Source organism: Pinus tabuliformis, chromosome X, assembly GCF_031772625.1.
Source record: "Pinus tabuliformis cultivar Carrire ecotype Pingquan chromosome X, CPIR1, whole genome shotgun sequence".
Taxonomy (NCBI): Eukaryota; Viridiplantae; Streptophyta; class Pinopsida; order Pinales; family Pinaceae; genus Pinus; species Pinus tabuliformis.
In genome coordinates, this window is record NC_142308.1 from 964,478,277 (window position 1) to 964,495,380 (window position 17,104).

The 17,104-nt window shown below is 39.1% G+C and overlaps 1 protein-coding gene across 1 annotated transcript; it reads right to left on the reverse strand.

Moving 5' to 3' along the window:
- Positions 1-11,497: 11,497 nt before the first annotated feature.
- Positions 11,498-16,002, reverse strand: LOC149142926 (ADP,ATP carrier protein 1, chloroplastic-like). Its single transcript, XM_089449939.1, has 5 exons — positions 14,789-16,002; positions 13,879-14,148; positions 13,635-13,778; positions 12,622-12,969; positions 11,498-12,378 (listed from the first exon to the last, which is right to left on the reverse strand). The coding sequence occupies exons 1-5, from the start codon at positions 15,614-15,616 to the stop codon at positions 11,734-11,736; spliced, it is 2,235 nt and encodes a 744-aa protein (XP_089306065.1). The 5' UTR covers positions 15,617-16,002; the 3' UTR covers positions 11,498-11,733.
- Positions 16,003-17,104: the final 1,102 nt, after the last annotated feature.

Sequence of the window (17,104 nt, forward strand, 5' to 3'; positions counted from 1 at the left end):
GAGAACAAGGAAGTGCAAAAACAAGAGGTGGTAAGCCCAACCCCACAAAAATTAAATGAAATCTATCTCATGGAATACAAGGGGATTAGGAAACCCTGCAAAATCCCAATTGTAAAAGACATGATTAGACAAGAAAAACCATAGATTCTTCTTCTGTAGGAAACAAAATTAGAAGAAAATGAGATATTGAATCTCTCAAGAAGTTTTTGAGAGTGCTCAAGAGTGGCTCAGAGCTCACGATGGGCATCTGACGACTTGGGCACCTTTTTTGATGGATTCCCTCTTCACACTAAAAGGCAGTATAAAATCAAGATATTATACCGCAGTTTTGCTCGAAAAGAATGATAGAAAAGAAAAAATCCCCATATTGAATGTATATGCTTCAATCAATTATTGTGAAAAAATGAATTTTCGAACTCATTAATCAATCTAAGAGATAGTCAATGGCACTCAGGCAACATATTAAGGGGCGACTTCAACACAATCTTATTCTCCTCAGAGAAATGAGGGGTCAACTTAGTTAGGGCTCAATTTTGAGAAAAAATGGAGGACCTGGTGAGTGAATGGGACCTCATATATATCACTCCAAAAAGAGGAAAAGACACCTGAACTAATAGAAGAAATGGCAATGGACATATAACGGTGAGGTTGGACCGGTTCCTATTGCATAGTAACTAGTTGACCAGGGAATAGAATGTGTGTCCACAAATTTAGCTCAGGGAGATTCAGATCATCGACCCATCAAATTGGATATTGATCCTTTAGAAGACTTGGGTCTGATCTCATTTCTCTATAACCTAAGATGGTTACAAGAAGAGGGAGTAGTAGATCTTATAAAGCAGGTGTGGATAGTCCCGATGTTTGGATCTCCTAACTTTGTTTGGGAAATCAAACTAACAGAAATAGCAAAGAAAATCACCAAATTTTGTGTTTGGAGACTCAATGATAGTAATTCGTCAAGTGTAGAAAGCTAGGGGATTGCAAAACTCAACTCTTCCTCCTATATTACAAAGGATTGTTTTACAATTACTACAATTTGAACATATTGAATTTGTCCATGTGTATGGACATTTGAACACAAGTTGATTCATTAGCAAACAAAGGAACTATTATGGAGCAGGGGATTTTAGAATTGGATCAAATGTTGATATTAAACTCACCTATACCATGAATATAGGGAGTAAATCCTATGATCAAAACTTTATTTATAAATGCTACTATAGCCAAATAAATGATCAAGCATTCATGCAGAAGCCATCCAACATCACAACTCTCAAGCAACTAGATCATGGCCCACAAACCAACACTTGCAAGTAAGGAATGGTAGCCTTCATTAACTCTCCAGCGATGAAGCCCAACGAAGGTGTATCCTTGTCTTTATCACCATAACATATGGCGTATGGAGGAAACAACATGTGCGCACAAGTGGCAGCGACTTTTAATATATCAAGTTGGGAAGGAGTATACTCAGGCAAGGGGAGCTTCGGCCTTGCTAGCACATTCAATTCTTCTCTGAATGTAGTTAGTTATATTCTTCTTGTGTATCAATCAATTGTCATTCCAAGGATTTTGATGTGATCCAGACATGGATTTGGAAGCCTCGCATATCAATGCTCTAGGGTGGCAGTCTATAGGTAAATGAGGGTATATAAGGCTCAGTGTTGTTCATCTTTGCACTCATTCTACGCTGCTACTAAGTATTCACATTTGCAAGCGGAGGCGGTTACCAACATTAAGACCTTGAAGTGTGGAACAATATAGTCCAACAATGGCGAAAATACAGGAATCATCCCATGAAGACGAGCAAAACACAAATGAATCAACTCCTGCCAAGATTATTGAAATCATTTGAAGGGTAATTGAACACCTTGAAGCAAAGTTATGTAGAGGAAAAGGAGAGGAAGACATATCAGTTGTTAATGGACACCAAATATGAACTGTTGTAGAGCAAGATAATTTCAAGCTGAGATTCGAATTGATTTGACAACCATGGACATTAGGGTGGCAGAGATTGAGGAAAACTTCATTAGCGAAACAAGGTTCACCTTGGAGGAGGTTGGGACCAGCGAGGAACCAGTGAAAAAAAAAGGCCAAAAATGTTTGAGGGGTGGGAACAACAGGACAAGGATGATGAACCAAGTTGCATGGAGAAGTTAATGAAGCAGAACTACCCTCTGCCACATAAATTATTAGACTTTGAAATCCTTTGATGTTATGCAACTGCATACTATTATTGGGAGTTTTTTGTAGAGAATATAGCAGGAACATGTTTAGAATAGTTGGTAAAAATTGTCATAAGCATATATTTTCTATCTTTTAGACTTTTGAATGTAGTATAATTTTGGAACATGAAGAATTATGTAAGGGTTTTGGCCTAGAAACCATATTTTTATTTTAAAATCAAATTCTTATATGTTCCTTTGAAAAAAAAAGGAATCAGTAAAATTTAAAAATATTTGTATATTTTTAACATTATATGAGGATATTTTAAAAAATAAAGATGCATCTTTAAAAAATTTATCAGCATCCTATGACATCTTAAATATTGTGGTAATTCCATCAAATTGCTAACAATTTCTTCAACTCTGTGATGCCAAATTTCACCTTGTTCCATTTTTGTTCAAAGTGTTTCTCCATTTTACTTATCCAATCTATCAAAATTCAATATTCAAATTTCCATTATAACATGAAACTCTAATTCTAACCCCTTAATCTACTTTTAATAAATCTGCATATCCGAAGTGCCCAACATCACCAATCTAATCATTTTCTTGTTCCTCTTGTTTGGCCTCCATATTATTGGATTCTTGTTCTCCCATTGATCCAGGTGGATATTGGTGGCCACCTGCGTATTCCACTTGGACGCCCAACATTGTCTCTTTCAGTTTTTCGGTTTCCTTAATTGTAACACAGTTCGGAGGCATATAGCCGCCACATCTCTTCTCAGAGATAAGCTACCATCGCCCAAGCTAGTCTTATTTCCATTCTGTTTGTAAGCATATTTCAGTATTTGATATTAAATGAAGTGTTATTTCTACTGCATTTTTGTATTTATGGGTATCTCTGTAATTTGTTGCGTTCCTATTTAAATTCGGATCAATGGTATTAGAGTAGTATGCTCTCTCTATTTTTCTTTGCATGTCCCTAACGAGGTCAAGATATAAGGAGTTAGGGCTTGAACTGGTCGATCCTTTGCAAGACCAGCCTCGCAAATCCCGATAGCCTCCCATGGCAGATGAAAAAAGACGAGGGGGCAGGGGATCCTATCAAAATATTGCTTGAAGAAGCCCTCGAGTGACAAAGGAATGGAATGATGGACAACTTTGTCCATATCCTTCAGTGGCTACGCAAGGGCGACGCATCTACTTTCGGCAGCTACTCTGGAAGCGCCACACCCTTTAAGGTACAAGTTAATGTTGACATTCCCATATTTGAGGGTTAGATAGATGCAGAGGTTGTAGATAAATGGTTAAATATGCTAGAAGGATATTTTTCTGTTCATGATTTTTCCAGCCGGAAAAATATCACTTTTGCACTTCTCAAAGCAATGCCCCATGTCAAGCACTGGTGGGAAACCTACTGTGAACAAAAGGATGAAAGTACGAACTCATTGTTTTCAGCGGCACCCACTTGGAACTCATTCCGAGATGCCATCAAGGAGCAGTACTACCCTGTCGGGAACTATGAGGATAAATACATAAAGTGGACAACACTGCAATAGGGAAGGGACCTAGATGTATCGGAGTTTACCAATGTTTTTCATACCCTTCGCACGAAGTTGGGTATCAAGGATTCTGAGAACCATTTGGTTCTCAAGTACTGCGGTTGCCTACACAGGTACATCCAGGATGAGATGGAGTTCTTGAACATCTCCTCGCTCAGCACGACATACCGATATGTCGTCAATATCAAGCAAAAGTTTAAACAAAAGAAGCAAGACTTTGGATCTGTGAATCCAAAGCAAGGGAAAGGTACCCCCAAACCACAGAACAAAGGACAAAGCCAAGGCGGGGCGGCCTAGGACAACCCGCCAAAGCCGTAAGCAAAGAACAACACCGCGAAGCCGAAGAAGGACACGGGAAAGTGGTGTGAGTTCCATAAGAGTTCCACTCACAACACAAGTGAGTGTCAGGCCAAGCAGTCACTGGTGGCCGAGCTAAAGGCTTCAGAATCAGATGCATGTTCTGACTCTGAGTCAGAACCCGACAAGGGGATTGACAAAGGGAAGCAGATTATCGATGCGGAGCCTAACACCACTGTTGCCACCACGAAGATCCAGAAGGAGGAACCCGAAGATCCAGAGGAGGAGGAGCGCCTCTTTCACTCCCAGATGTGGGTAAAGGGTTCCTCGTTACAGTTCATTGTTGACAGCGGGAGCAAAAACAACCTCATTTCCGCAGAGGTCGTGAAGCGGCTACGCTTACTGACCACAACACATCCACAACCGTACACCATCGGGTTGCTTCACCAAGAACGGGATCTTCACGTGAGCCAGCAGTGCCGCCTTCCATACAACATCAAGCCCTTCATGGATGAGGTATTATGTGACGTTGCTCCCCTTGATGTTTGTGATGTATTATTAGGCCAACCATACTTATGGAAGCGACATGTTGTGTATGAGTCAAGGCCTCGTGTTGTTATTGTTACTTTGGGAAATAAGTTGTACAGGATACCAAAGGTAGCACGGGCTACCGTCATCTCTTTGGTTACTACAAAACAATGCAGTAAGCTCATTTCCAAAACCAAAAAAATTGTTTTCCTGATGATACACCCTCAGGGAAAGAAGAAGACGATGGTCATGACCTCTAGACCGGGCCCCTCCGCACGACAACAACAGATGGACAAGGTCGTGGAGGAGTATGAGGACATCTTCACCTCCCCCGTAGGGGTGCCTCTTCACTGTCAGGTCAAGAACTCCGTTGATCTGACCCCAGGTGCATTGCTGCTCAATGGACCAATCTATCGGCGCTCTGTTCTGGAGAATGACGAAATCAAGAGGCAGATTCAGGAGTTGTTGCGGAAAGGTCACATCCAGTCGAGTTCATTGTCCTGTGGGAGCCCCATCGTGTTGGTACAGAAGAAGGATGGGACTTGGAGACTCTGTGTTGACTATCGGGCGCTAAACAAGATCACTGTTCGGAATAAGTACCCGATCCCATGGATTGATGACCTTCTGGACCAACTGAAGGGGGCAAAATATTTCAGCAAGATCGACTTGAAGTCAGGATTTCAACAGGTACTAATCGAACCCTCCAATGTGTGGAAGATTGACTTCAAAGCCAAGGAGGGCCTTTTCGAATGGTTGGTTATGTCTTTCGGGTTGACGAATGCTCCTGCAACCTTCGTGAGGCTGATGGATGACATCTTGCGGCCATTCACCAACTCATTTGTAGTGGTATACTTGGATAACATCTTGATCCTCATCCAGAGTTGAGAAGAGCACCTCCACCACATCTGACAGGTTCTCCAAACACTGTGGCAATACAAGCTATGTGCCAATTTGGAGAAATGCACTTTTGGCATGACCCATGTTTAGTATTTGGGATACATTATTAATGAACAGGGGGTGCATGTGGATCCAGCCAAGATCCAAGTCATCTGGGATTGGTCAGCTCCAACCACTTTGACAAAGCTCCGCAGCTTTTTGGGTCTTGCTAATTTCTACCATAGGTTCGTGTTGGGATTCTCTCATATCACTTGGCCCTTGAGTCAAGTCACCAAGGGAGGAGCGAAAGCAAAATTCTTTTGGTTTGAATCTCAATAGAAGGCATTCACAGAGTTGAAACATCGCCTCTGCTCTACACCGGTGCTCACATTACAAGACTTGCAACAGCCATTTGAGATCGAGACAGATGCCTCTGACTATGCTATTGGGGCAGTCCTTACTCAACAGGGGCATCCAGTGGCATATCATAGTGAGACACTTTCAGACACAGTCCAGAAGTATTCCACTTATGACAAAAAGATGTATTCCATTGTGTAGGCATGTCGACAATGGAAGCATTACATTTTGGGAAGGAAATGGTCATCCACACAGACCATCGGCTCCTGTAGTTCATACAGACGCAAAGGAAGTTGCAGAATGATCGCCATCAGAAGTGGTCCACGTACCTGCAACAGTTCCATTTGAATATCAAGTATAAGAAGAGCAACACCAATAATGTTGCAGATTGCTTCAGCCGACCATCGATCATGGCGTTAACCACCATGCTCAACTCTTGTGGGCACAAGACCTCTGATTGGCTACTTCTCTACAAAAGCGAACCAGAATTCGGCCACACATACCAAATGCTCTTGGAGGGTCAACAAGTTCCAAATTTTTACCTCCAGGATGCCCTATTATGCCACCTGGGACACCTTTGTGTTCCTTCAAGAGAGCGTGCCAAGATGATTTGAGAAGCACACTACAGTCGGGTCGTTGGGCATTTCACGGTTGAGAAAACGATGGTAGCAGTACAGAAGTATTTCTATTGGCCGAATCTTCGGCAGGATGTCGGGAAGTACATCAGATCCTACACTGCTTGCGCCATTGCCAAACCGACCATCAAGAAGCAAGGCCTCTAAACTCCGCTGCCTACCCCTAGTCGACCTTGGGAATCCATCTCCATGGATTACATGTCAGGCCTTCCTTCTACTAAGCATGGCAACAATTGTGTTTTTGTAGTCGTCGATAGATTCTTGAAGATGGCCATTATGGTAGCCTGCAAGAAGAATATCACAGCGGAAGCCACTGCTAAACTCTTCTTTGAACAAGTGTGGGTACACTTTGGGATCCCACAATCTATCATCTCAGATCAGGTCAATAGGTTCCTCAGTACATTTTGGTCTAGTCTCTAGTCGACATTGGACACCAAGTTCACTAAGTCCACAGCTTTCCATCCCCAAACTAATGGCCAGACAGAGGTCGTCAACAGGATGATCGTACACATTTTGTGCATGTACAACTCAAAGCATCCACGCACATGGGATGAGAGCCTCCCCTATGTCCAGCACAGCGATAACCGGACTCTCCACAGCGCGACTGGCCGCAACCCTTTTCAAGTGGGCTTAGGATTCCAGCCACTATGTCCCATTGATGTGGCCATGCCATTTGCAGCTACTCATGCAGATTCAGCTCATGTTCAGTCCGAAACCGATAAGGCAAACAACTTCATTGAGCACATCCAACATATCCGCTAGCAGGTCCATGACATTCTAGAGAAATCAAATGCCAAGTACAAGCAACGACATGATCAACATCGGGTGCCACACAAGTTTCAGGTGGGCGACAAAGTCTGGTTGCATTTTCAAAAGGAACGCCTTACCGGAGCCTATCAGAAACTCAAACCACTCCTATATGGTCCTTACACCATTACCAAGGCGGTGGGAGACAATGTATTTGAGCTTAGCGTTTCTCCATTCCTTGGCCTGCACCCATTATTCAATGTGGACCGCCTTCGACCATACTTCTCACCATTGCTAGACACCTCAGACATTGCAGAACAACTCACACCTATTGAGTTAAATCCAGATTGCATGGAACAGGCCACAATGGATCGGATCATGGACACACATATCAAGAACACCCGACAACAAAGGATCCAACTATATCGGGTTGTCAAAGCAGGACAACTCCTTCACCAGGGCAAGTGGCTCACCAGGGACCAAGTTTAGCAAAAGTTTCCTCATCTCATGGAGGAACTCAAAGCAATGGGGACCACTGCTTCCTAAGGGGGGAGGAATGATCCAGGTTTATATTGGTGACCATCTGCCTATTCCACTTGGAACTCCAACATTATCTCTTTCAGTTTTTCGGTTTCCTTAATTGTAACACAATTCGGAGGCATGTAGCCGCCACATCTCTTCTAGAGATAAGCTATCATCGCTCGAGTTAGCCTTATTTCCATTCTGTTTGTAAGCATATTTCAGTGTTTGATATTAATGAAATGAAGTGTTATTTCTACTGCATCTTTGTATTTATGGTTTTATCTGTAATTTGTTGCATTTCTATTTCAATCTGGATCACCCATCCTCTATTTTATTTCGAATTCTTCAAATATTATTCTCATATCTTGAATTTCTTTATTCACACTAGTGCTTCTAAAATATCTCCTCTCCCCCAAACCAGCGCTCCTCAAAAATCAAATCCACTTTCATGCCAATAATGCTAAATATAGACCAAATTCAATGTTCCATGTGCTAGACCTAACCACCTAACCACACAAAGTATGTGTGGCAAAGGAAATCCAATACAAAAATGCAAGATGAAAATACCCATGGAGGAATTGATTATTGAAGGGTTGGTTCATTATAATAATATTATAATCCCAATATATCAAAGGTATACTCATAGAATTTCATAAATCTAAGCGTCTCTTCGAGCATAATTCAATCTTCCTAAAATCAATGTCTATGTAGATCATACATACTATATGCTTAGTTTCTTCATAAAATCAATGTCTATGTAGATCATACATAGTCTATGCTTAGTTTCCCTCGGAGTTCTCGCCATGCTATGATCCATGAATCAATAAAACACATTACCTCCTTTTCACTCTTTGGTGTCATGTGGGAAATCACTCAAATTTGAATTCACCTCTTACACCAACCAATCAGTGTTGTTTACATCCCCTCATTTTCAATATTTATCCCCATCTCCTTGTCCTTGACATCTTTGTGGCTTCTTCTCAATGGAAGCAATCTCCTCAATTCTCAACCTTCTCTTCAAATTATAGCTTTGGTTAATCAATGTTGTTTCATCCCCTCATTTTCAACATGTATCCCCGTCTCCTTGTCCTTGACATCTTTGTGTCTTCTTCTCAATGGAAGCAATCTCCTCAATTCTCAACCTTCTCTTCAAATCATAGCTTTGGTTATACAAAACTACCTCGCTGACAATCACTCTCTCTTTTGAGACCAATTTCAATGCAATAGGCGATCCGGGTAACTAACCTAAGTTTTTTCACAATCAATCAATTTGTAATGCATCACTCTCTCTTTTGAGACCAATTTCAATGCAATAGGCGGTCCGGGTAACTAACCTAAGTTTTTTCACGATCAATCAATTTGTAATGCTTACCTTTGATCCTTCTACCACTTGTTTCTTTTTTAACTTCCAATGTGCAACCCTTTATATTCCCCTACATGTATCACAATTTTCCCATGGGCATGCCTCTATATTGACCTCTCCATTTATATGTGCATTTTTTGTGCTCAATCTTCTTGTGTTTTATCTCCATACCTCTCCATTTATATGTGCATTGTTTTGTGCTCAATTTTCTTGTGTTTTATCTCCATTCATCATCCCTATGTGTCTATGTGTTGGTTGGTTGGTTATGAGAAGACATTATTATGTAAATTATCTTTGTTTCAATATCAAAACCTTTTATTTGTTGTGCTTTATAGTCTCATCTTAACCATGGTAATTGTGAATAATTGTTTATGATCAGTAAGAAAAACATCCCTCAATAACTATTTGATGTAGTGTAAGAATTTATTGATCCAAATGTTAATTTTCTTTATATATTTGCTATGTTGATCTACATAAAAGAATAATACATCCATACTTATCATTTATGCATAGCTTTGTTTAAGACCCTTAATTACCATTCAACCATAAATTCATGTAAATGTTAATGATCATTTGGTGCACTATAAAAATTACCATTTATGCATAGACTCTTAACAACAAGACCCTACTTAAATTACTATGCATAGACTCCTTTAACAAGAAGACCCGACCCTACTTACTTACAGTTTAACCATAAATTTGTGTAAATGTTGTTATATCATTTCGTACAACATAAACTTTACCATTAACATATAGCTTTGTTTAACAATTCTTATACTTACCATTCAATAATAAATCTTTATCTTTACCATGTTAGTGTAATACTAATTTTATAAATAATGATTACATTCTTAAATTAATGATTATAATTGTATTTAATTTAATGAAAAGAACATATTTGATTTAAAAATCATACCATTGTTTTACCAAAATCACCTACAATTTCCAATTAACTTTTTTTTATAAAAGTAAAAAGTCACCTACCTTAGGTATACTTAACCTTCTATAAACTTCCAATAAAAAAAAGTAAAAAAACACCTACCTTAGGTATACTTAACCTTCTCTAAACTTCCAATTAACTTTTTTTGATAAAGATAAAAAATGACCTACCTTACTTTTCTCTAATTGCCTAAAATGATTACCTTAAAACATCACCCAGAATAAATTAAACTTTAAATAACACACCTAACTTACTTATACCTAACCTTGTCTAATTAGGACTGCCTTAACATCACGTAGAATAAGTTATATTTATGAATAAGTTGGTTACCTAATAAGATTTTCTCATATAAACTAAACCTAGGTCCTCCTTTAAAAAAAAGAAGTTTACAAAGCCCTGAACTTGGGCCCTTTTGAAAAATGCACTTATTCATCACTCAGAACACAATTCAATGAACATTTCACTTAAACCACAAATCAAAATGCACTTGATTCATCACTCAGAACACAATTCAATGAACATTTATCACTTAGACCACAAATCAATGGACATTTATCACTTAGACCACAAATCAATGGACACTATAATTAGATTTGCTTAGTAATTGAACGGTAAAGTCATCAACAACGACATTTATATTACAAATGAAAAAGAACACCGGCAAAATGAAATCAATTCAGTGCTTATGAACATACGTTTAATGCCATTTTTCATATCCTGAAACTAGTAATCCAACAACAGTCATTTCAGAGAGATTCCAAAATAGGCTGTTAACTGACCAATATTAAATATTTTCTCTAAATTATAACTTAAATACTTTCTCTAAATTAGAACTTAAAATCGTATGATTAACATATAGTTCTAATCATATCCTCTCAAGGACGTGGAGTGATTTGCACTCACAAGACCGAAAACAGGAGGAAAAATATAAATAAAATTCAGAAAGAGAAAAAATACAGAACTTGGTAGAAGCCAATCACATGCATTACCATCAATTTACTGAGAAAAATCTCCACCACTCAATAATCCAGATCAATGAATGCCCTTATGAGATGCCCACATATGCATAATGCCCATGTGCATTGACAGCATAGTTGAAGAACGCCGCTAAAGTAGAGACACATTCCCCCATTACTAATCAAATCAATTGAGAGGTGTCGAAGAACGCCGCTAAAGTAGAGACACATTCCCCCACTATAATCAAATCAATTGAGAGATGGACTGATGTAAGGACTAAATAGAACGAACACCTCAAACCAAAAAGTTAACAACCAAGCACATATGTTCATCCGCACAAAAATTCCAACTTTATATATTATAATCAATCATTTTAAGGCTTTCTTATCATACTTTGAACATTAAATGTGTTTGTGCTTGAAAATCATTTATTAAATTAGAAAAGCTGAGACAAAAACAAGTTCTGATGAATAAGTTCCTGTTAAAACATAACAATTTTCGGTTTCTAACCTTTTTAATATTTGCTCTTTTCTTTATTCCTACTGAAGGGATGGACCTGCAAGCCACAACCTTTTCTCTTTTATCATCATCATCTGAAAATTAACTACACCTATCCCAAGGCCCTTAGCCATAGAGCTAATGTAGCCTTGTCAATGTTAAAATAAAAGGGTGCAGCTAATGCACCATCTGTTTCCATCTTCAAAATTCCCAAAATCTAATATGAAACTAAATTCTAAGAATATTGAAATGAAATCCGTCTATTCGTCAAACAGAGTCAGCCACCCATCTAGGCCACTGGACTGGACGAATCAGACTCTGAAGTCTCCGAGTCCTTGATTGGAGACCCATTTGAGTTGTCATCATCACTTCCTCTTGGTCCTTGAAAGCTTCCATTTCCAAGAGAAGACGACGGTGATATTTTTGTTTCTATTTCTTCCTCTGCAACTACAAGTTTGTCATGGACATCCTCTACTGGAGCTGATTGGATAGGTTTTGGCTGTAACCTAGACACTTTGAGAACCTCCTCCCCCTGCTGTTGTTGCTGCGGCTGTTCGTCAATTGAAGGGGCACTACCTTCCACAAAGGGTTCATACTTACCTTCTATGAATCCCTTACTATTGAGACGACTCATAAATCTATAGGACACCTCCTGCTTTCCTCTGAGGGAACCTGTCACTTTGGACGTTGCTGCAGACAGCTTACCCTCCAGATATTTGCTCTTAAGGTCTTTCTTCACCAATGGAGTGAACTGACTGTCCAATGATCGTGCAGCTGCTAACCAGGCCACCACTATAACCAACAAGATGCCCCCAAGGTAGGGAGTGGAGTTGGCAAGTGAACCAAAGGTCAAAATCAGAAATTGTTGAATCAGTGCACCTCCTGACTTTCCCAAGGGATTGCAGACCACATCTATTGCAGCCTTTCCTTTAACCTATAAAAGAACGAGAATAACATCACATATAATGCTATATGTTATAACTTGAAAAAATTTTCTCATCCCAAAAACAGTCTACAAAGTTAACAAATTCAAAAGCCCAGCAATAGGAATAGTTTGGCATTATTCCTTAGAATAAGCCCTATAGGATTACTTGACTATATTCATAATAAAGCCAAATATGAAAATGAAAATAGAACATACAGAGGCCTTGAGAGTTAAATTGCAGAGGCAACATACCTTGGTGTCTTCATCAAGAGGAATGTAAGCCATCTCTTTGCAAGGATCAAACAAACTATATTTAGCACTCTTGCTAAAGATGTTCTGAAGAGCTCCAACATACACGGCTGCCAAAAGCGGTGTCATGCCAAATTTACCCAATAGGGGAGTGAGCGGTTCACTGCAGAGAAGGAGACCAAAGAAAGCTACTCCTGTTGCCAGCAACACAGAAGGTGTAATGGTAGCGGCTACTCCCCAACCATATTTGCGGAATATAACTCTGCTTAGCAACATCATGGTGAAGGTAGCAATTCCTGTCAATGAGGAGAAATCCCCCATGAATGCGGAATATTCATTTGGACTTGGAAACTGCCAGATACACAGATTATCTTAGTCAAATTGTCAAAACAATCTCCCTGGATTAAAACCACAGTCAATCTTGCTTCAAAATTTTCATAGCTAAGGTTGATTAATCTGGCTACGCAACCAATGTCTGGAGACAGATATTTATGATGAAATATATCATCATTAGCTATTTCTACTATCCTTAAAACAAATGTGTAAAGAAATGGCAAAGCACATGAAGGAACTGCAAGCTCCTTAGATGCTTTGCACTAGATTATTCCCAGCTGATAGGCACAGTCCAATTAAGGCACTGGTGTTCAGAATACCTTGTATGATTGGGCCTCCTCAAGTGAATAGTATGACAACAACGAAAAGGAAATTAGGAAGAGTCTGTGTGCCCTTAAAGTTGTTAGATGATTATAACAACTTCGTGTGTGTGTGTGTGTCATAGTGGAGGGATATGCCAGAAGGCATGGATCTCTGTAATTGTTTGAGCAAGTACTGGTAAAAATTGCATAACATATTTAAACAGTAAACATTTTGGGTCCCGTGCCAAGGCTGTGTAGATGATGCCTGCGTAGGTCTCCCGATATAGAGCATCCAGTAAGATGAGACACTTGTTATGATGCAGATATGGCAGTTTAACAACAATTCTGATCCCGAATAACCTAAAATTTACAATATATTACCTGTGCCTTCAGTTTTGACTTCCAGGTGACTTCAACAAGGTTGATGCTAATACCGTATGCAACCACCAAAGTGGCAAGGTCTCTCACATATCTTGAAGTCAATAGGAACTTAAAACTCTCCAACATTCCCATCTTTGGTTTCTCCTGTAAACATTACAAGAGGTCAAGTTAAAGAACCCAACAAAACTTATGTACTTAACATAACACATTTGAAAAACTGCAAGGAATTTGCATGTAGATATACCTTCTTCTTACGAACTTCTCCCTTGGGAAGTGTAGGATCATCCACTACATATTTATTTACCCACCAGTAGATTGCACATATGAAAAGCCCCAACGCCACCACTATGCTCATCATTGCCTTCAAGGACATTGCCCAACCATCCACGCCAGGCCCCAGATTCTTACGCATATTGGAGAAATACTTAACAGTTCGCCCTGAAAAAACCAAGGCTATATTGGCTCCAAGGCCAAACAGAGGGTAGAACTGCTTTGCTTCATCCACTGTTGTAATCTGCAATCAGCCCAAACAACTCATCCCTTATATTGGTACAAACTTGTATCCATTTTCATTTTTAAAATAGGCTTATTTTAGATATAAATCCAAAAGACCTGCCGCATCCATCAATAGTAGTTGCAATTACCACAATGCAACTCAATCTACAGACCAGAATATATTTTCAGATTATCTTTTTATTGTACACGACTCTGACAACTTACATCATTTTCTGTAGTAAATATATCCATAAAACAACTCATTCCATTTTTTCAGGATAAATTCCTTCAATTTTTCGAACAGAAGCCTACTAGTAATTGCATTGGAATACTACTGCTTTGCAAAGATCGTACAATAAGCCTATTTTGCACTACTCTGCATTACAAGCTAAGATGCATACATTATTGCAGTCACATATTCTGCTGAATCATGATATGTCTATATTTTTTGAATTAAACTTAGTCTTCCCTGCCATGCTACTGGTCTTTAAGTGGATATCTGTAAGGAATACAGGAGCAAATCTACTAGATAAGATAGTTATACATATTACTTGAAAATATATACCATATTTGACCTGCATACAACAGATCAACCTACCCCGGCAGAAAAAAAATAGACGGACGGCGGATAGAGGGTTAGTGTTGCTTGAGATGCATACCTGATTGGCGAATCCCCAAAACAGCACCGATACCACCACGCTGCCCCAAAGTTCTGCCATGACATAGAATAAACAGAAAGACCATATCCGAAGAATGGCAATGGGACCTAGAAAGCTAGGCCCTAGGAATTTTAGCAAGGAATCTGCCAATGCTGTGGGATGGATGATATTATTTAGTGGGTAAAGCACGAAAGCAAATGCCCCAAAGAAGGCAATGAAGGGCAATATACAGGAATAGAAAAGAGCCCTTTTTGATAAAACATTTGAAAGCTTGGTGTAAATAATCATGAACCCAATGGCCATTGGCAAATTAACCCATGTCTTGAGAAATGGAATGATCTCAGCACTGCTTCCCTTGGCAGTCACCACCAGCACATCCTTGGTGTCTCTCAGAATCGTGTAGTTGAAAAGAATGCAGAAGAACATCATTCCAAGAGGGATCACCTTCTTCAGTGTGATTGGCTCAACTCCCATGAATTTCTTCGGGGCAGGCACAAACTCCTGCGCATCACTACCACCCGCATCAGCAGCAATGGCCTGAGGAGCCCTGCATATGTGCCGAGACCTTCTGTTGACGAGGGTACCATTCTGAAGTTCAGGAGCAAACAATTGTCTGCTCTGGTTAGCCGCTTCACTCAGGGAACCAACCAATATGCCAGATTTATCTGTTTTCTTCCTTTCAACAGCCAAAACCTCAGATTTCCCCCAGAAAAGCCCATTACTCAATCTAAATGCAACCTTACCAGAGAGCCGAGAACTTGCAGCTCTGCGTGCAGGCGAGACATATACACTGGGAATGACCCCACTGGCTCCAACTGCTGCCTCCATTGCTAACCACTTAAAATCGGATCCCACTTCCCCCTATCCCTCTTCCCCCTATTAATCTTTATATACTTCAAATCAATCTTTATATACTTCAAATCACAAAACCCTCTTAAGATACAATCAGAAACTCATCCTCCAAAACCCTCCAAAACCCTTCATCTGAAAATCCGAAACACTTAATAACCCATCAAAACCATGATCAACTCTAACAGAAATCCATGAAAAGCACCCCCTGACAAGCTCTATGATCAATCAAAACGAAAAGCAGCTTAGCATTTAAACAAGAGGCCACTCCAAGTGATGAAGAGATGGGCACGGAGAGTCCTCAGGTAGCAACTGGCAAACGGTTCCAAGTTGGAGTTTTTTACTCACCTTCTCAGCTGTGTCGCCCTGCCCTTGATCCCTCGCAGGCCCCGCAAGACTGGGACCTTTTTTCCACCGCCCCCTTTCCACACGTGGGATTCCCGAGCCTGCAACCTAAGCTAATCTTCCGGTCATGATAAATTCCCGAGGTGGTTGAAATTGTATCGAAAAATGTTTGTCCTGGGTCAATTTGTCGATAAAATAGGAGTTGTTTATCGAGGCGGAGGAATTGCCCGGAAGGTCAAAAGTGGCTGGGCAAAAAAATTTCAAAAAATCTTGGAGATGTAGTGTTTGAATCGTGTTTTTGATGGTAGAAATGGATTCAACACCATCAAAAACGTTTTTAACACCTAAAATTTTGAAATTTAACAACTATAACTTGAATTTACAAAAACCTTTGCTGGATTTTCTCTAAATATAACCGGTATTTCCATAGTTTTCTGGGCAATTCCTTCGGCTAGTTAGACTACGACGATAAAATATAGTAAACAGTGTATAAAATCTAGTAAATACTGTAGTAGAATTTTATATAGTGGTTTTGTCACATTAATGATTTCATAGTTAAAAGTATGTTTGATAATAAATTTAATTTACAGTATGTTAGTTAAGTTGAAATTTTATTAACAAAGCTTAAATAGCATTATAATTATGGTTTGAGACTATTTTTCGGGGTAATCAAATAGAATAATTTTCTAGGGGATGTTTTGAACTTACTAATAAGGTTTATTTTAAAGATTCAAGATTAAGATTAAGGTGAAAAAAATAGATTAGTTAGTGTGATTAAATAGTGATATAATGCAGTTTTAGAATTAGCCGTTAAGACATGATATTATTTAATAAAAATTAAGTTCTGAAATTAGCTTTTAGGACTTGTTGGTTTTTAGTCAAGAGATTGTCATTGTGAATATTTATACACTTAAATCTATTGATAGGTGTTTTTATTTTAAAAATAAAATGAAAAATGTAAATTAAAAGGTGGGATTTATTTAATATTTATTTCAATTTCTATTATCTAATAAACTTTATTTTTTTGGTTGATTATGAGATTAGTAGTTCCACCCAAATATGAGATCATTTTTAATTCAGAAACTTGACCTTCTATTTAATACATCATTTATATCTATTTTT

Coding starts and splice junctions, on each gene's coding strand:
- LOC149142926 (XM_089449939.1), bottom strand. CDS start 15,616: ATGGAGGCAGCAGTTGGAGCCAGTGGGGTCATTCCCAGTGTATATGTC. Junction 14,149..14,788: donor TTTGGGGATTCGCCAATCAG/GTATGCATCTCA, acceptor GGCTGATTGCAG/ATTACAACAGTGGATGAAGC. Junction 12,970..13,634: donor AGTCAAAACTGAAGGCACAG/GTAATATATTGT, acceptor TGTATCTGGCAG/TTTCCAAGTCCAAATGAATA.